The sequence below is a fragment of the Mytilus californianus genome, unplaced genomic scaffold, assembly GCF_021869535.1.
Source record: "Mytilus californianus isolate M0D057914Y unplaced genomic scaffold, xbMytCali1.0.p SCAF_1, whole genome shotgun sequence".
Classification (NCBI taxonomy): Eukaryota; Metazoa; Mollusca; class Bivalvia; order Mytilida; family Mytilidae; genus Mytilus; species Mytilus californianus.
The window spans coordinates 75,241,499-75,258,188 of record NW_026262581.1 but is presented as its reverse complement, the minus strand read 5'-3'; the positions used below and the strand labels follow the sequence as shown (position 1 = coordinate 75,258,188).

At 29.8% G+C, this 16,690-nt stretch overlaps 1 protein-coding gene across 3 annotated transcripts in view; it reads right to left on the bottom strand.

Annotated features, from left to right (window-relative positions):
• The window catches only part of LOC127707718 (uncharacterized), a 75,379-nt gene that overhangs the window by 15,988 nt on the left and 42,701 nt on the right, over window positions 1-16,690 (bottom strand). Inside the window, exon 1 of one of the 3 annotated variants that reach the window (XM_052212430.1) lies at window positions 11,901-12,217. The exons of the other annotated variants lie outside the window; for them this stretch is intronic. Within the exon in view, the coding sequence (XP_052068390.1) occupies window positions 11,901-12,093 (193 nt within the window). The 5' untranslated portion in view covers window positions 12,094-12,217. Of the gene's footprint in view, window positions 1-11,900; window positions 12,218-16,690 lie in introns of those variants that run through there. 3 annotated transcript variants of the gene reach the window in all.

Here is a 16,690-nt window from a genome sequence, read left to right as displayed (position 1 = left end):
AAAGATCGAAAGAATTATTGATTTCACAAATCAACTCTGATTGAGTGCAACATGTTAATATCCTATTTTAACAGTGAACAGAAGCATATGCGGCTTAAAATTTACTGTCTTCGAAGTAAGTACGTTGACTGAATGTTTAAATATACCAACTACTTCAATTTATCTAACTCACACGATCAAAGTAGTGTCGTGAAGTGTGTTTTATTTACAAACGTCATTTAAAAGTCATTTAAAACTCATAATTTACAATGGTACACCTCAATAGATTTTTTAGTTTAAACCTAACTAATTTGAACATTTTTTTCTACTACAGACATTGAAACTGCAATTATCAGCGAATGTGATTTCTAAGGACAGAATTTTCTTATGTAACATGGCAATTATTTCATGCACATTATGAAAAGTAAATATATATATCAAACGTTGCGAACCTTCAAAATCGGCGAATTCCTGCTTTTCGTTAGCTGTTCTACACGCAACAAGTGTCGTGTTATTCACGATTAAATCTGGTTAAAAGTCGAATACAGTGATTAGTTAAAAAAGAGGAAAGACGCATGAAGTGCATGCAATATGCTACAACCAGAACAAATCCTTTGGCATACAAATTTTCTAAGATGGCAACTAATCAATATTAAGTTTATGTAGTATTTAGTTATCAATTATTGTAAATTTAAGAATTTTTGTATCAGTTACAATCGTATAACTATTATTTTACAATTCGTCAACGTAAAATTTCTACAAATTACATTGGTTACTTGTATAATCGAAAAGTTTATTTAAAATGATTTTAAACGAATTTTGATAATATAATATAGATGTACTTTCTCGATATGAATTTCAATTAAAAGCTCATTATTTAGCTTGACCGCTCGGTGATGTCGTGGTACTGTGTGGGAGGTTATGGGTTCGAAAAAAATTAAATCACAAAAATACTGAACTCCGAGGAAAATTCAAAACGGAGAGTCCCTAATCAAATGGCAAAATCAAAAACACAAACACATCAAACGAATGGACAACAACTGTCATATTCCTGACTTGGTACAGGCATTTTCTTATGTAGAAAATGGTGGATTGAACCTGGTTTTATAGCGCTAAACCTCTCACTTGTATGACAGTCGCATCAAATTCCATTATATTGACAACGATGCGTGAATAAAACAAACAGACATAATAGGTAAAAATGTCAAAATAGGGGCACAGCAGTCAACACGGTGTCACAATCTTAATCACAACAAAAACAAACAAATATTTAACAAAGAAGCACAAAAAAGCATATATCACATTTAACAACCTCGTTCATTGCTTACTTATTTTTGTATTTCATTTATGTATGCCAAATCAACTCATAAAGGATCGAGGGATTTTAAGCACTGGGACCGAATCGTAATTTTAACATTAACTCTGGCGTAGAATCGCGTGTTTGACGTCAGAATGTAAACGTCACACAGGTAGAGATATAAAATAATTTTGTCGTTCAAAGTATGCAAAAATTATAATATTATAGAACAATAACACAATGACGAACCTCGGCCGAGTCAAACCAAAAATTTTAACATTGGTATTTGCTGCATCTCTGCTAAGCACGCGGCATTAAGGAGTAAGAGAAAAGACGGGTCGGCTCGTAGTCAGAATAATGTGACCTGGTAGTGTATTAACATGTCTTCCTGCGGACTGTTGCCTTGTAAACTAGCATGTTAAAAATTCGACTCAGCGTGTCGGTCCAGTACAAAGCTGGGTTAATATTCTTGCTACGTTAGCATGTTCTCGTCCTGAATGTGCATTTAACGCTGGACTTTTTTTAGTTGCGTTGCCCATATATGAGTGCTTCAACATGGCCGCCGTTAACATGGAAACCGCAAAATTTTATACTACGGATATGTTATCTGTAATGTGTAAAATTAAATTAAAATGGCCACCGTTCCTATCAAAACAGCACAACCATGTCATGCGAAAATTGAAAAAAGGACATACACATATAATTATGCAGTTAGTGTTATCCAAACTACAGAATGGATGACATTGTCCAAGAAACTAGAGTTTGCATATTATGAAACAATATACATATAACTTTGTTCATAATTATAATAAAACTGTATGCACTCAGTATATTTAACAATGCATTTTTGTTTAAAGAGTCTCAGACACCTTGAGAAGAAAAACTTGTCACGTAACACACCACAATTTATTAGATTAAAAAAGACGTAAGTATAGTTTTATTATTCAAAAAAAAATAATAATACCCTGTTCTGCGTTTGAACATTCTTGAAAACTGCGAATAAAGGGAAACGTGGGGGTAAACATCAATGAGACATCAACTCAGCAAATCCGAAAGGTATCTAAAGTTAACAAACGTTCTATAACAATAAAGAAGTTCTGGGTATTTATATTAGCTTTGTTTTACGATGTTTATCAAACACCACAATCACCAATATCACATCGCATTGCCAGGCACTGTTTGCTTTACGATGCTTATCGAACACCACAACCATCAGTGTCACATAGCATTGCCAGACACTGCTTGTTTTACGATGTTTATCAAACACCACAACCACCAGTGTCACATCGCATTGCCAGACACTGCTTGTTTTACGATATTTATCAAACACCACAACCACCAGTATCACATCGCATTGCCAGACACTACAGACGATGTATCGAGTTCAACTCTTTTTTTTTATTTATTAAAAAATCGTTATTTCATTTGATTCATTGTCTTAATCATAAAGAAAAACGAATGGCGTGATCGTAAAACTTTAACACACATTATGCTTGTTCGGATCATCTATATAGGATGTTAAAGGGTTCAACAACTAATTTTATATTTGACTTCTCAAATATAGTATAGTTTACAGTATTTAAATCCTGTTTTTACAATTTTATACGTGTGAACAACTCTAATATTTCCGCTATTTTTAATAAGTCAAATAACCAAGGTTAAAATAAAATAATTGTAACCTTGCATCGTATTTGTAATAAACTCGAAACACGAACACTTCATTATAGGTATATAAAAACAGTAATTACACAATCTTGTAATTATTTTGTTGACCTTTAAAATTGATTTTACAAATATGAAGTGCTTGACTCGTGTAAATTTTTTGTGATAGAAAAAAAGATTTTATTTATCGCTCCTTGCATTTGGAAAAAAAAGGGGCATTTTCCGACACCTATGGTTCACCACAAACAATATTTTGTATATGGTAAAGTAATAAAGATACAATTGAGAATGGAAATGGGGAATATGTCAAAGAGACAGTATTTTTTATCAATAATTTAATAACTAACCAAATAAAATATAAAATAAGGAGACGTGGTATTTTATACCAATGAGACTTCAATCCACCAGAGACCAAAAGATGTATATGTTAGCAACTAATTAGGACCATACGAACGTCAACAATGAGCAAAACCAATTCCGAATAGCAAGCTATAAAAGGTTCTGGCATGAAAAGATGTTTATAAAAGGTATATTAACACACTTATCCATATCCATTTTGAGTCTAGCCTGGATTTCCACATCACACTTGCAGCAAAGCACCTGACCCTTGTCACCTTACATGCCATAGTCCATTGAGATGTGTACGATAAAAAAGATTTTTTTTTTTATCGCACTAGTATACTTCATTTCAAATCCAGAAAAAAAACTGTCGCCTTAAACTAGTCTTTTGATTTGATGTGGCCGTTCCGACTTGCACGGGATATGGTATGAAAAAGACATTTTATATCTTATTTCATGGTATTTTACTTATTTATATCTTGCAATTATACAAACCAACAAATCAACTAAACGAAAAATATCTTATGCTAAACTGAATGTATAAAAAACAGATTTAAAAAAAATTGCTCTGGATACTGTATTTTGGTCATAAACAAGCTTCTGTCCAAATTTCATAAAACTTTGTTAAATAAGTACTTTAAGTTTGTATGAAAAGATAACTTGTAAAATGTTCTCCCCTTTTATTGGCAAACGCAATAAGTAAGTCAAAACTTCTTTTTCGAAATAGCGTACAAGTAAATAAACTTCCCTTTGGAGGAAGCTATGATCCTCTTGTTTGAGGACATGAGTATACAGTGTTATAAAGGAAACAATCATTTAGATGACTCGCAATAATCATATATACTTCAATATCGACAGTATAAATCTGTGCCAATATTTGGAAATATTTTTCATTCTGTTACACTGATCTTATGAAATTTATATAACTGTATTAAAATTTTATATGATAAATAAACATTATCATAGACAAGTAATTTAAACAGAAAAGGTCAATAAAAGAAGATAAAGTACTCATAATTAATTTATAAACAATATTGCTTTTTAACTGTTCTGATACTAGAAAAAACTTTCTCTTATTTCATATATAAAGAACTAATTATCTTAAGTAAAACGAAAAAAAAATAAATAGATAAATAAATAAATGAAAATAAAAAAAGGAAGAAAAAAGAAAAAAAGAAAGAAAGAAAAAAAAGAAGAAAAAAGAAATAGATGAATAAATGAATAAATGAATAAATGAATAAATGAAAAAGGAATTTATTGGTAAATAGATTTTTAATATGAATGTGAAATAAAACTTATGATAAGATCAGTACTGTCTTACTAACAAGTTCAAACAAAATCTTTTTGTAAGTGTTGATACCAACTTTTTTTCAACCTCGATGTCAAAGATTTGATAGAAGTCTTTAAATGTCGTCATACCTAATAGAAATTTAAACTTTTTCATGACTGATAATAGTTGTGTGAATTGTAAGGTTAAACGAATAGTTTGTAAAGAACAAAACATTTTAAAAGTACTGGTATTCATTTAATCTGATACTAGTTATCTTTAATTGAAAATCATTAGAACTTGTCAAATTCAAGAAAGGCAACAAGAACAAGTTGAGTTTGAATTCAATTAAATTAAGTGATTAATATATAAAAGACCATAATCCAGAAATGACAAAACATGATATTTTTAGCAAATTTCAAACAGGAATCTTTAAAACTCCTCTCAACGCCATCTGAATCCGTGATTTTTAGAACTGGATCTCATATGCTCGGTATGGTTATATAGCTCGATGATTGTTGTACTGAACAATACTGATTTTTAAACAAAAATTAGGATAGATATAAGAAGATGTGGAATGAGTGCCAATGAGACAACTCTCCATCCAAGTCACAATTTGTAAAAGTAAACCATTAAAGGTTAAAGTACGGCCTTCAACACGGAGCCTTGGCTCACAGCAAGCTATAAAGGGCCCCAAAATGACTAGTGTAAAACGATTCTACAGGAAAACCAACGGTCTTATAATCTATATAAAATACGAGAAAAGAGAAACACTTATGAACCACATCAACAAACGACAGCCACTGAACATCAGGTTCCTGACTTAGGACATGTGCAAACAAATGCAGCGGGTTTAAACGTTAACTACAAAATATACGCATAGTGACTGCTTGTTCTGTATATATACCAAAAACTTTGACCAAAATGTTTTAGTCGATAAATGAAATATTTCGTCTGTAAATTTTTAGTTCATAAAGTTCGGTAAATGTTTTATCAGATTGCACCTACCTAGGGTGAATTTGCTGTTGTACGGTTTTGTCTGTTAATTTTTGGCCTTCTTGTTTTATGCTCAGAGACGCTATGTGTATCTTGTCCCAAAGACTGTGTGTCTCGACATTGCCAGGTGAAAGTTACTTCAGAAACTCGAGTTGTGCGTAAGGAATCATCATATCATGACTCAAGTAGAAATTTTGTCTTTGTATACTGCTGATGTTTATTTAATGTACCTACTTTTGATAGTTTATATTATATTGGCATAGACTGTCATAATACCATATAAATAAGAAGATGTGGTATGAGTGCCAATGAGACAACTCTACATCCAAGTCACAATGTATAACAAGTCAAAGTACGGCCTTCAACACGGAACCATGGCTCACACCGAACAGCAAGCTATAAGGGGCCCAACATTGACTAGTGTAAAATAATTCAGGAAAACCAACGGTCTAATCTATATAAAAAACGAGAATTGAGATACGATATTGTGACTGTGGACGTTAATGTTAATTGTTCAGAATCTGCTTATGTTTATCTTTTTCAGACATCAATAATGTATAATGATAGATAATACGCTACTGTGTAAGTAGTTTTTACAATTTATTGTAATATAAGTGAATCAAATGTTTCATTCTCTTATTGACAATACAAGGGTTTGACGTTCCAAAAATGACTTAAAAATATTTTAATCATTTCACTTAAATGCAATGGTCTTATACTGACAGTTTAAGTTTCTTATTCAAAAGTATAATTTCATATGCTGTTTTTTGTTTTGTTTATTATGTACAACTTATTGTTCTAATACTGACAGCATTTAGTTTCTTATTCAAAATATCATTTAATTTGATTTTGTTGCTTTAACTTTGTATGAGCATGTTTAACTTCTTATTTGCCTCTAATAGCCCTTTTAGTTTGTACATAAATTAATACTTTAAATCCTGACAATGCGTTGCTATTTCTATTATCACGAATACGTAATCTTTATTGTAACCTGATTATAGACCAGTTATTTTTTTATATACTGCTATCTATGCGGCTTGTAATGTTTTAGATGTACAGATACCTCAACAGACAAGTTATTGTATCATGTATAAAACCAATCATTTTACCAAACTAAATCCCATAACCAATCAAAGTATTCCATCGCCTGTATAACTTGTAGACCAAAACACATTTAAGCCTTAAGAAGAACTCCTCCAATTTTATAAAGTCTGATACTGTTGTATTTAATAAACCAGTTGCCAATTTTATATTGATACTGCTTCAATTTATAAAGAGTAGTCTATTCGAATATTGCTGTCTCACTGATATGTACCCACATCTATGCATCTATAACCTAGATTGAATAGTAAACCATCAATAAATAAGATTAATGAAAATATTTATTACTAGCTTAACATGTTTTATATAACAATACTAATGAAATAAATTATTGTAAAATAAATTGTCAATAAGCACTATGCGCTGCATTTACAGCAAACAATGAGATCATTGAAATATGAGAAGTCTTGTACATGTTACGAAAGTGAGGCTGGAATGACAACGCGGATAAAATTTCTTGAAGGGCAGCAGTGGGGAAATAACATTTATAAACTATAGTTATCAATATGATTGTCAATTATTGATCTGTGTTTATCGTTTACGGATAAATGCTGATTATAACATATCATACTTATCACTATATGTTCATCTGTATCCTATACGTATGCGCGAATGCGATAATTCTCCACTCTCAACAGTTAAATAATTCTAAATATTTGAAAAGTTCAGCAAGCATCGATTTTAAATTTGAAAATTTAACTGTCTCGAATGAGAAATGTCGTATCACACTTATCGTATCCATATTCATCACTGTGTTATTACTTTAACAATTTATCTTTATTGATATATTGTGATCATTTACTATAAACTAACTGTTTATATGCACTATTATATGTTAACCACAAATGTTGCCCTTTGTGTATTTGTAGAGGTTGTTTTTATCATTGTTTATACATAAATATGATAAAGATATTTGTAGATGTATATCGTTTTCTTAAACTTGTTTATTATTTACCTTTAAAATGTATCGTTTACTTTAACTTCAAAGTCTATTTTTAATGATTAAACGTCAGCTTGTTGTTTTTTTTAACTTTGTTTGATTATTTGATTGCCGTTGTTTTTTCGTATTACATTATACCATACATTCCAAATTTAGTATTTGCTGTTGTTATGTAAGTCACATTGGATAAATAGAGATCATATATATTAATTTAGATACGGCATTCTATTCGTTTAAAGCGGAAAGCCTATAATTACATTTACGATTCCAATTTTACTGCAACAGACGCTCATTTCGACAATTAATCATGTCTCTTCGGTGTTGCATTATCGAGCTTCAAGTGTTATATCATTCTTTGCTTAATAAAATGACATATATTTTTGCACCTTTGCAGTCATTTTATGGGCAAACATAAAAGTTTAAACAGCACAAACTCTAATAAAGTGTTCACTTTGATCTAATATGAAATTAATTCATATTAATATGTCTGTATTTACATTTGGTATTTATCGATTATTATGCTGGTATTTATGTTAGTTTAATTTAGAATTACTTTAAATTTCACATGCAAGATTGTAACGAACAGATGTTTAATTTATATTCAGTTTCTTTTATAAACTTAAAACCCTCACTCAGAATTAAATGGAATAAACAAGGGAAGTTAGGTGTTTAATAATAAATGCTAACATTGTAGTGATATTAATCTGTCAACATAATATTTTTATTTACTCACAAACTTATCATAATAAAATGTGTATATAATTTAACATCATAATTCATCAAGTAAAAACTTCTTTCATCTACAATATTCTGAAAAAAATATAATCAGGTCAATATCCTTAAGTATGGAACTGTGGACAATTTTGTATGTATACGAAATTGTGATATTAGGATAAGAGCTTCATACAGTGGTAGCTTTATACTGCAGCACTTTAAAAAAAAAGAGATTTTCAGCTTCTGTATGGAATAGATTTGTTTATAAGAAAATTGATTTCACCAAAAAATATTACCCTTACTTTGGATTTTTTTCTTATGCAACCTTTGTTTGAAATGCTCTTCTTAAAATCTTATTAAAAAATCGAGACGAAACATAAAAAAAGAAAATCGAAACTTCAATAAATCAATACGAGATTATCAAGCAAAAAGTTAATAAAACACTTCTTTTATAATTATGTATTGCCTACTTTGTACATAAAGGGTTGACAAAAAGTTGACTTTTCTTTTTGGGAGTTAATTAAACATTGAAAATGAGAAATGTAAAGCAATTTGTGAAAACTTATATTGTCCGCTTGTTTAATTTTTTCAATTTCATTTTCTAGTTATTTTTTCTAAAATATTAATCCGAAACGAATTTAAAGTTTATATAGAGCTCATTTAAACGATATTTTTTTTATTTGCTAGTTCTTTGACGCATACTACACATCTCCAGATATTCATATAACTTAGTACATAAAAATCGGAATACACATTTCCAAAACCTGCCATTTTTTGTATACATAAAATAGTATATTCATGCTGTCAACAAGGAGGTTACATTTCTAAATTTATTTTAACACATTTCGGAAAAAGATTTATAAACATAATTGTTTACTCTTTACAGATTTCAAAATATTTGAAATAAATTGTTTTAAACTCAGCTATAAAGGTCTTACGCATAAAATCATGGTTTAAACAACCATGAAATATTTTGTTATTTATTTATTGATCTACACTTAGTTGTTCGAAAAAGGTTTTGATACGATTCTATATAGCTTTATACCAGTGAATACATTTTGTAATACAAAAAATCAACAATCTTAAAACCATCGAAAACTCAAATTGTAGCTAGTTATAAATATAATCTCTAATGAATCAAATCAAATGTATTATTTATTTTTGTACATTTAATTATTCAGTTGATATATTCAATAATTAATGCAGTACTGTATTTAAATTTGTAGATCAAATACCGATAAAATGCAAAAGGTATGTTCCAGTGAATTACTTCAGTGAATTTTGTATCGAATTCACTGCAGATTCATTTAATTGCAATAGTTATGTGCGAAAAATTGTTGCTTCAAAAGTTAAGATGGATTGACAAATTAAAAAAAAATAAAAAAATAGCTCAGATATGTTACATATCTAATTAGTCGGTATTGTATTGTTTTTTTTTAATTGCATTTCATTTTTCATTACCTTGAAAGTGAAACTGCATTTAATTGCATTTCATTTTTCATTTCCTTGAAAGTGAAACTGCTTCATCATCCTTTTCCAATTTTTAGATACATTTTAACAAATACAATTGAATCATAGGCTCATAAAATGTTAAAGAATATATGATTGACAAGGGAAGATATGCTTCGAATAAATATATTTTCTAATGAAAGAAATAAAAGAAATGTATTAGCAAAAATACCGCAGTCCTAGGTTAATTCAAAGAAATAAGAAGATACCATTGGGGAAGGATAATACATTTATTTCACTGTGTGACATATCATGAAGACATGTATATGCAAACTAATTTATCTGTTTATTTGAGGGAAGTACTAATTAAAATAATCTCCAAAAACTTTTTTTTTATCGAATAATGTTAGCAATATTTACCAATAGAAGATGTGTCCTTATACATTCCAATCAAAATAATGGAATTGAGATTCATCTACTTATGGATATATTTCTTATTAACTTCTTCTTAAGGTTCCTTATGCCAAAGCTTCAGTGTATATACACATCTTTGGCTATTCTAATGAATTTTAGAAAAATATAAAGCGAATATTTTTCATTTTCGGTTAACTGAGGATACTTTTATATCCCTGCTACTCTCTAAGAGAAAGTATCATCCATTGATACTACAGCATCACTAGCATCACTGCTAGTCGATGAAAAACTATTGCACCATTGCTAGTCGACAAAGACGTCATCCATCGATACTACTGTGCAACTACTAGTCCCAAAGGGCATCATAAACAGATACAACTTCACTACTGATAGTTGATAAGTGTATACTGCACCGCTGTTAGTCCATACCATCATCAACCATCAATAAAATTGCACAACTGTTAGTGCCTAAGGGTATCATCAAGCGATACAACTGCACTAATGCTAGTCCGTAACAGCCTCATTCATATGCTACTTCATTACCAGCACTAGAAATACTTCATAATCTCTCAGTGGATATATTTTGTTTTAAATTTTACATAACACAGTCGATCTTAGTTCTTTATGTTAGCTATTCTTTAGGGTTCTTTTTGTTCCAAACTTTCTTGTATGAGCTTTTATAATTTTGATAAAATTCCGAAATACATTATCATATTTCAGGTATGCAACTTTCAAAGAATCTACGTTAATCTGAATTTACCCAAATGTTATATGCCAATGAGAGAGACAAAAACAAACAACAAATGAACACGTAAGACATTTAGAGAATGAATGAACAGAGACTATCAAAGCTCAGGAATCAACAAAAACATTCCACAAAGGACATAAAACAGACGAACAACATATATCTCATCAGGTTTAAGATTTTGGACAGACACACGAACATGTAAGTGGATTAAATTAAAACGACATTAGTTTACCGGTATTTAAAATTCGTAAATCGATCAAAAATTTAAACGAGTTATTTCAGGACTCAAGCCTCCACTTTATCATATCCAATTGATGATTACAATAAAAATCAGTTCTGAAACTGGTCGACGGATAAAAAAAAGTAGTACCGTGTAAAAAAAAAGTTTGTAATTTCTAAAATCAAACTCAAAGTACTGAGTTCGCTGATATAGAAATCATTAAGCCCTACAGCAGTTATGGTCACATTAAGATAATTTTATTGAATCGGAAATTTTCATTTTATGAGATTATGGTGGTTGTATCCTCCTATACATAAGTGACAGTTGCCTAATTTTAAGTATTGTTATTTTATTTGTTTGTACTTGTTTTTTTTAAGAGAATCAAATAGATGAAAAATGATACTCTAATGAACCATGGTAGAATTTTAGGACAGGAACGCTTAATAATGTAAGAAAAGGGAAATGCCATTTGATTGAAATAAAAAAAATTAGATAAACAAAATATTAGTCGTCACAGGCGTTTATAACTTTAGTATATCAAAATTATTTACCGAAAGATATACATATTGCGAGAAAAATAACTAGGAATTCAAATAATACGTAAAACGTCCTTTACTGATTACTTTTGTTTCAATCATTTTTGAAAAAAAAACATATTGATGATAAAATATTTCTATTATATAATCACGATTACAATTCAAAGTTGAAAAAACACACTTTTTAAAAGCAATCTAAAAGCACATGAAAATAATAAAATGAACAAGTTGAACTTACCATTATCATAAAAGACCAGTTTACATGAAGGTATACTGGACCACGTGCCATTAACATCTTTACACGTAGCTACAGCGTTTCCGGAGAGTGTATAAAACGTGTTACATGCGTACGTTACTGTTTCATTTACATTGTATAAGTTCAATGCTGACTGGATATATCCATTAGATATTGAAACTGAAGTGCAACTCATATTTTCTTGTTTAGGATATACTCTTTACCGATGTTATGCAAGTTAGTAAAACAGTTTAAAGATAATCTTCAGCATTTATAACTTTTAAATTTAAGATATCATATTTACACTTAAGTACCGAATACCTGAATCAAAAATGAAAAACGTTGCGGTTTAAATATCTTTTTCAACGGGTTTTATAAACCAATAGAAATTAGACGATCAATAAAAGATTAAAAACCATTCCATAACCGTTAATTTGGCGTAATGAAAATTACACTATACTAACTACGTAAAATTTCATACAGTACCATATCATTTGTGAAAAAAAAAGTAAAATTACTACCGTATTTATAAAACAATATCATTTAGGATTTGATTGAACAATTTACGTAGACTACGTTAAATTCCTACGGATGCTTCGCGCCCATTGATGTGTACTGATGGTCAAGTTTTCTCATATTGATACTGAACAGATATATTGTCCAGAGGGGTATTTTCAAACCAGTCGAAAGAAAGTACATTTCCTGAACCTTTTAGTGAGTGAACTTTATTTTAAAGACTAGAATATTTCTTAAATATTCCACCCGAACAAGATATATCTGTTTAATTATAACGAATAGCAATAACCATGATTATACTAATTATTCCAAATTTAATTCCAATTATCTTTAGCTGTAAAGACGTTACAAAAAACGGTTTAATAAATCTCACAAATGATCAAGCGTCTCCGTGAACACTGCAACATGTACATCTATGTGCATATTCAACGGCTATTATGAAATATGGACAACATTCATCTGATAAAAAAAATACGTGAAAAATACACAAGTTATCAACTAATCAAAATCCAAGATAATAATATATGGTGCATTTAGCGATCAAGTTAATAGAAAAAGAGAGGCGAAAGATACCAAATAGACATTCAAACTCATAAGTCGAATATAAACTGACAACGCCATGGCAATAAAAGAAAAGACAAAAAGACAAGCAACAGTATACAAAACACAACATAGAAAACTAAAGATGGAGCAACACGAACCCCACCAGAAACCAAGGATGATCTCAGGTGCTCCGGAAGGGTAAGCAGATCCTGCTTCACATTTGGCACAAGTCGTTTTGCTAATGTTACACTAACAGTTGCTGAATAAAAGACTTTAGGTATCCACATGAACGAAAAGACTGGGGTAGGACGATATTTTTTGCAAAATATACAACCCTTTTAAAACAAACAAAAAATAATCAGGCTTTTTGTCCTTAACGTTTAACACATAACATTGATGTATCTAATATTTTCTTTGAATGTGTCATTTTGTAGTGTGAATAAATAAATATCACCAATGAATATAGGTTAAGTGGTTTTATGTAATCCAATTAACCTGTACAATTTTATGAATCTAAATCAAATAGTTCTACTCGTGAAATTACGTTGGGACCTGTTTGTATGGCTGCTATAAGAAAAGGTATTGCTATTAAAAAAAAAGATCTTCTTTTAACATTGATATAGACTGCAATAAAATACTGTTCTTGAGGCGATTTCTGAAAGTTTGGAATACAGCAAATATTATTGTTTTCATTGCATTTATGACAAGTTAGATATGACCAACTTGTGATTTTCAAGTATGCACCTCCTTCTTATCAATAGTTTCTAACTTATATGTTAAGTTTCTTAGCGTACTGATTATGTCTAGATTGTTTATTCAGTGTCCAAAATAATCTTAACCGATTATTTTCTGACGAGTTTTTCTCTCGTATACATTGGCGCAATGAAATAGTTTGTTTTGACGCGAATGAAATATGGTTTGTGACGCACGCAAATGATTAGATTTTTTGTGTGTACACAACTTAAAAGTGCACATAATTCACCCGCATAAGTAATAATTCAAAAACATGGAAAAAGTAAACATTTTCTATTTGTATATAACAAAATATCTACACACAGACTACACCAAGTTATTTTATCCCCGGACTTTCAATTCCTAAGGATATTCTTATTTATACCCTTTTCATTCAGAAGTGTTTAGGTTGCAACTCTGTATATATAGTCAATGCAGTTTCCCATAGGAACTCCTTTTACGGCTAAAACTGTACCACTTTTACTATGAAGTTTCGTAAACATTTATATCCTAGAATGGAAAGCTCATATGCACTACTTTTTTTTAAAAGTCAAAATATAGGGCATATTGTCAACATTTATACGCTCGAACTTCTAAGAGTTTAAACTTATACTAAAATTCTGTACTACCCCTCCCTTCACTTTGGATCTTCCTCAGATTTCAATTTGGCCGCTATTCATGTGTATCTATACTGGTAACATTCCCAAGTTATGTCTTTACGAGATGAAACATTGAGATCATATCTGGGAACCAGTGGGTAAACAAAACAAAATATCTATGAATATTATATATCTCCCCAAAAGAGGCGTGGTTTGTGAAACAGCTGTATTTACGAAATGCAACCTATGCACCCATTTTTATTTGTCATTTTGAAATATATTATACTAGATATTCGAGTATATGCATTTGAAAAGTTGTGATTTTGTACAAATAATAATTCGTACAGACTTTATGGACCAGTTTTACATTGACAATCGCCTTCGTCTATCATGTATTTTTGTCTGTCGGTTGATTTTTTTTTCTCGCAAATTTATATACATGAACCTAACATTAAGAACTTTCCTCTCTGGTTAAACCTGCAAATGATGACACCATGATAACCTCGATTTTTTTTTCCATGTTTATACCTGATTTCAAGTTCCCAAAATATTTTATCATATCTTCATAATATTTTTGTATAAGTGTAATGGATAAGACTGTAGAATGAGGTTGGGCAAATCTGACAGAGATAAGTTAAGGCAAAGACAAGGTGCCTGTTTGTACAATTATTTTAGAAAGTGATCACAATACTAGTCTCTGGTACAAAATAGTGTGCATATTATTATATGTGTAAACAACACTTTCCTTCTAAAACAAAAGTACGTTTTGATTAAATTTTTATGCGTTTTTTTCAAAATGCTGATGATTTTGAAGTAGCCATTTTTATAGTTTTTTTTTAGAGGCTACAAAACCAGTTTTTCTCTGAACATTTATTCTATATTCATTTACTAGACTTCAACATGAAATAATATTTGATGGATCATACCACGTTATTAGTTTCGTGCGTCCGAATCGCTTTTCGGAATGTACCTTCATCAGTAACACCCAAAGATAAACATGCGAAAACACCATACTTATATTTAAAGAATTGTTTCATAAGGCTTGCCAGGCTTATAATATATACTCTGATTTACTCATTTTAAGAAGAACTAATAAAATGTTACAGTTGATTAATAACATAAACGGTACCAATTTTTCTGCAACAGATGCGCATTTCGACAATCAATGTCTCTTCAGTGATGCTCGATGCCAAAAAATTAAGCTGCAGTCAATTAGTCTTTCATAAGTTATGTAAGTTGTTAAATTACATTAAGGTATATTTGGTATAAATATATAAATGCAAAATATCCTTTATGGCGCAAAAAGTAGTTATCAAACATTGTAACAAAACTATAAAATGTTATAATTTATTGACAAATTTTAGTATGCATATAAATACGTATTCAGATCCATTTTGGTAAGATGTGGGAATTTGGTCGAATCCGCCAGTTGAATCATGTTTAAAAAGTCATCAATTTGATAATAATGACAATTAAACAGTCACAAACATTCATGTAATGGGAACGTAAATGATGTTTTTGCTTTTGTAAATGTAGGACAGTAAAGATGTATATAGTTATATTGTAGCTAATTAAAAATTGATTTAAAATAAGATATCATTTCGTTATTCTTGAAACATTAAAATCTCATAAAAGCATGCCACACAACGTATATGTAAAATATATGATTCTAAAACTTTATTAATAAGAAAGTATCTAGATATACATAAACACTCAAAATTCTAGTATATGGCCTGAATGCATTTACTAAGTTATGATAGAAAAACATAAAAGATACCAGGCGTATAATTTGGTGGCAGCTTAAATAAAATATATATATATCTTAAGAAGTAAAATATGTTTTAGAAACGAACATATGGTTTCAATCAAACACCACAAACAAACTACATAGAAAAATAAATAAAGTAATTCGTTCTTTCATTTTTATAACAATAAATTTTAACGGATTCGATACAGGATACTTACAATTACATGTATGTCTTTTTTCTGCTTTTTCAAATGATATCATAGTTGTCCAGAGACAGATAATTCAATTGTTTTTGTATGCATTGACACAATACTTATATATGTTTAAGTTTACTTCGTTTCTTTGGACTGGTGTCATTTTAACGTATATCGTGCGTCTCCTTTTATTTACTCAACGAGCCTAAATATTTATCAAATTCAAATTGATAACAGATACTTGTGAATAATAAACATCTATTTAAAATAACTTTTGCTATTCTGTCTGTCATATGTCTAAGTTGTTGCAATATCATAATAACATCGATACAAACAAGGAGTTATAGCCAATATATACTCAATTAACAATCATCCAGTTTGTTGCAGATTTTAGACTCGAATTGTCCGTTTTGTAAATTTTTTTTGTGTTTTTGTGTTTGTAGGAGAAAATGGACATTTTTT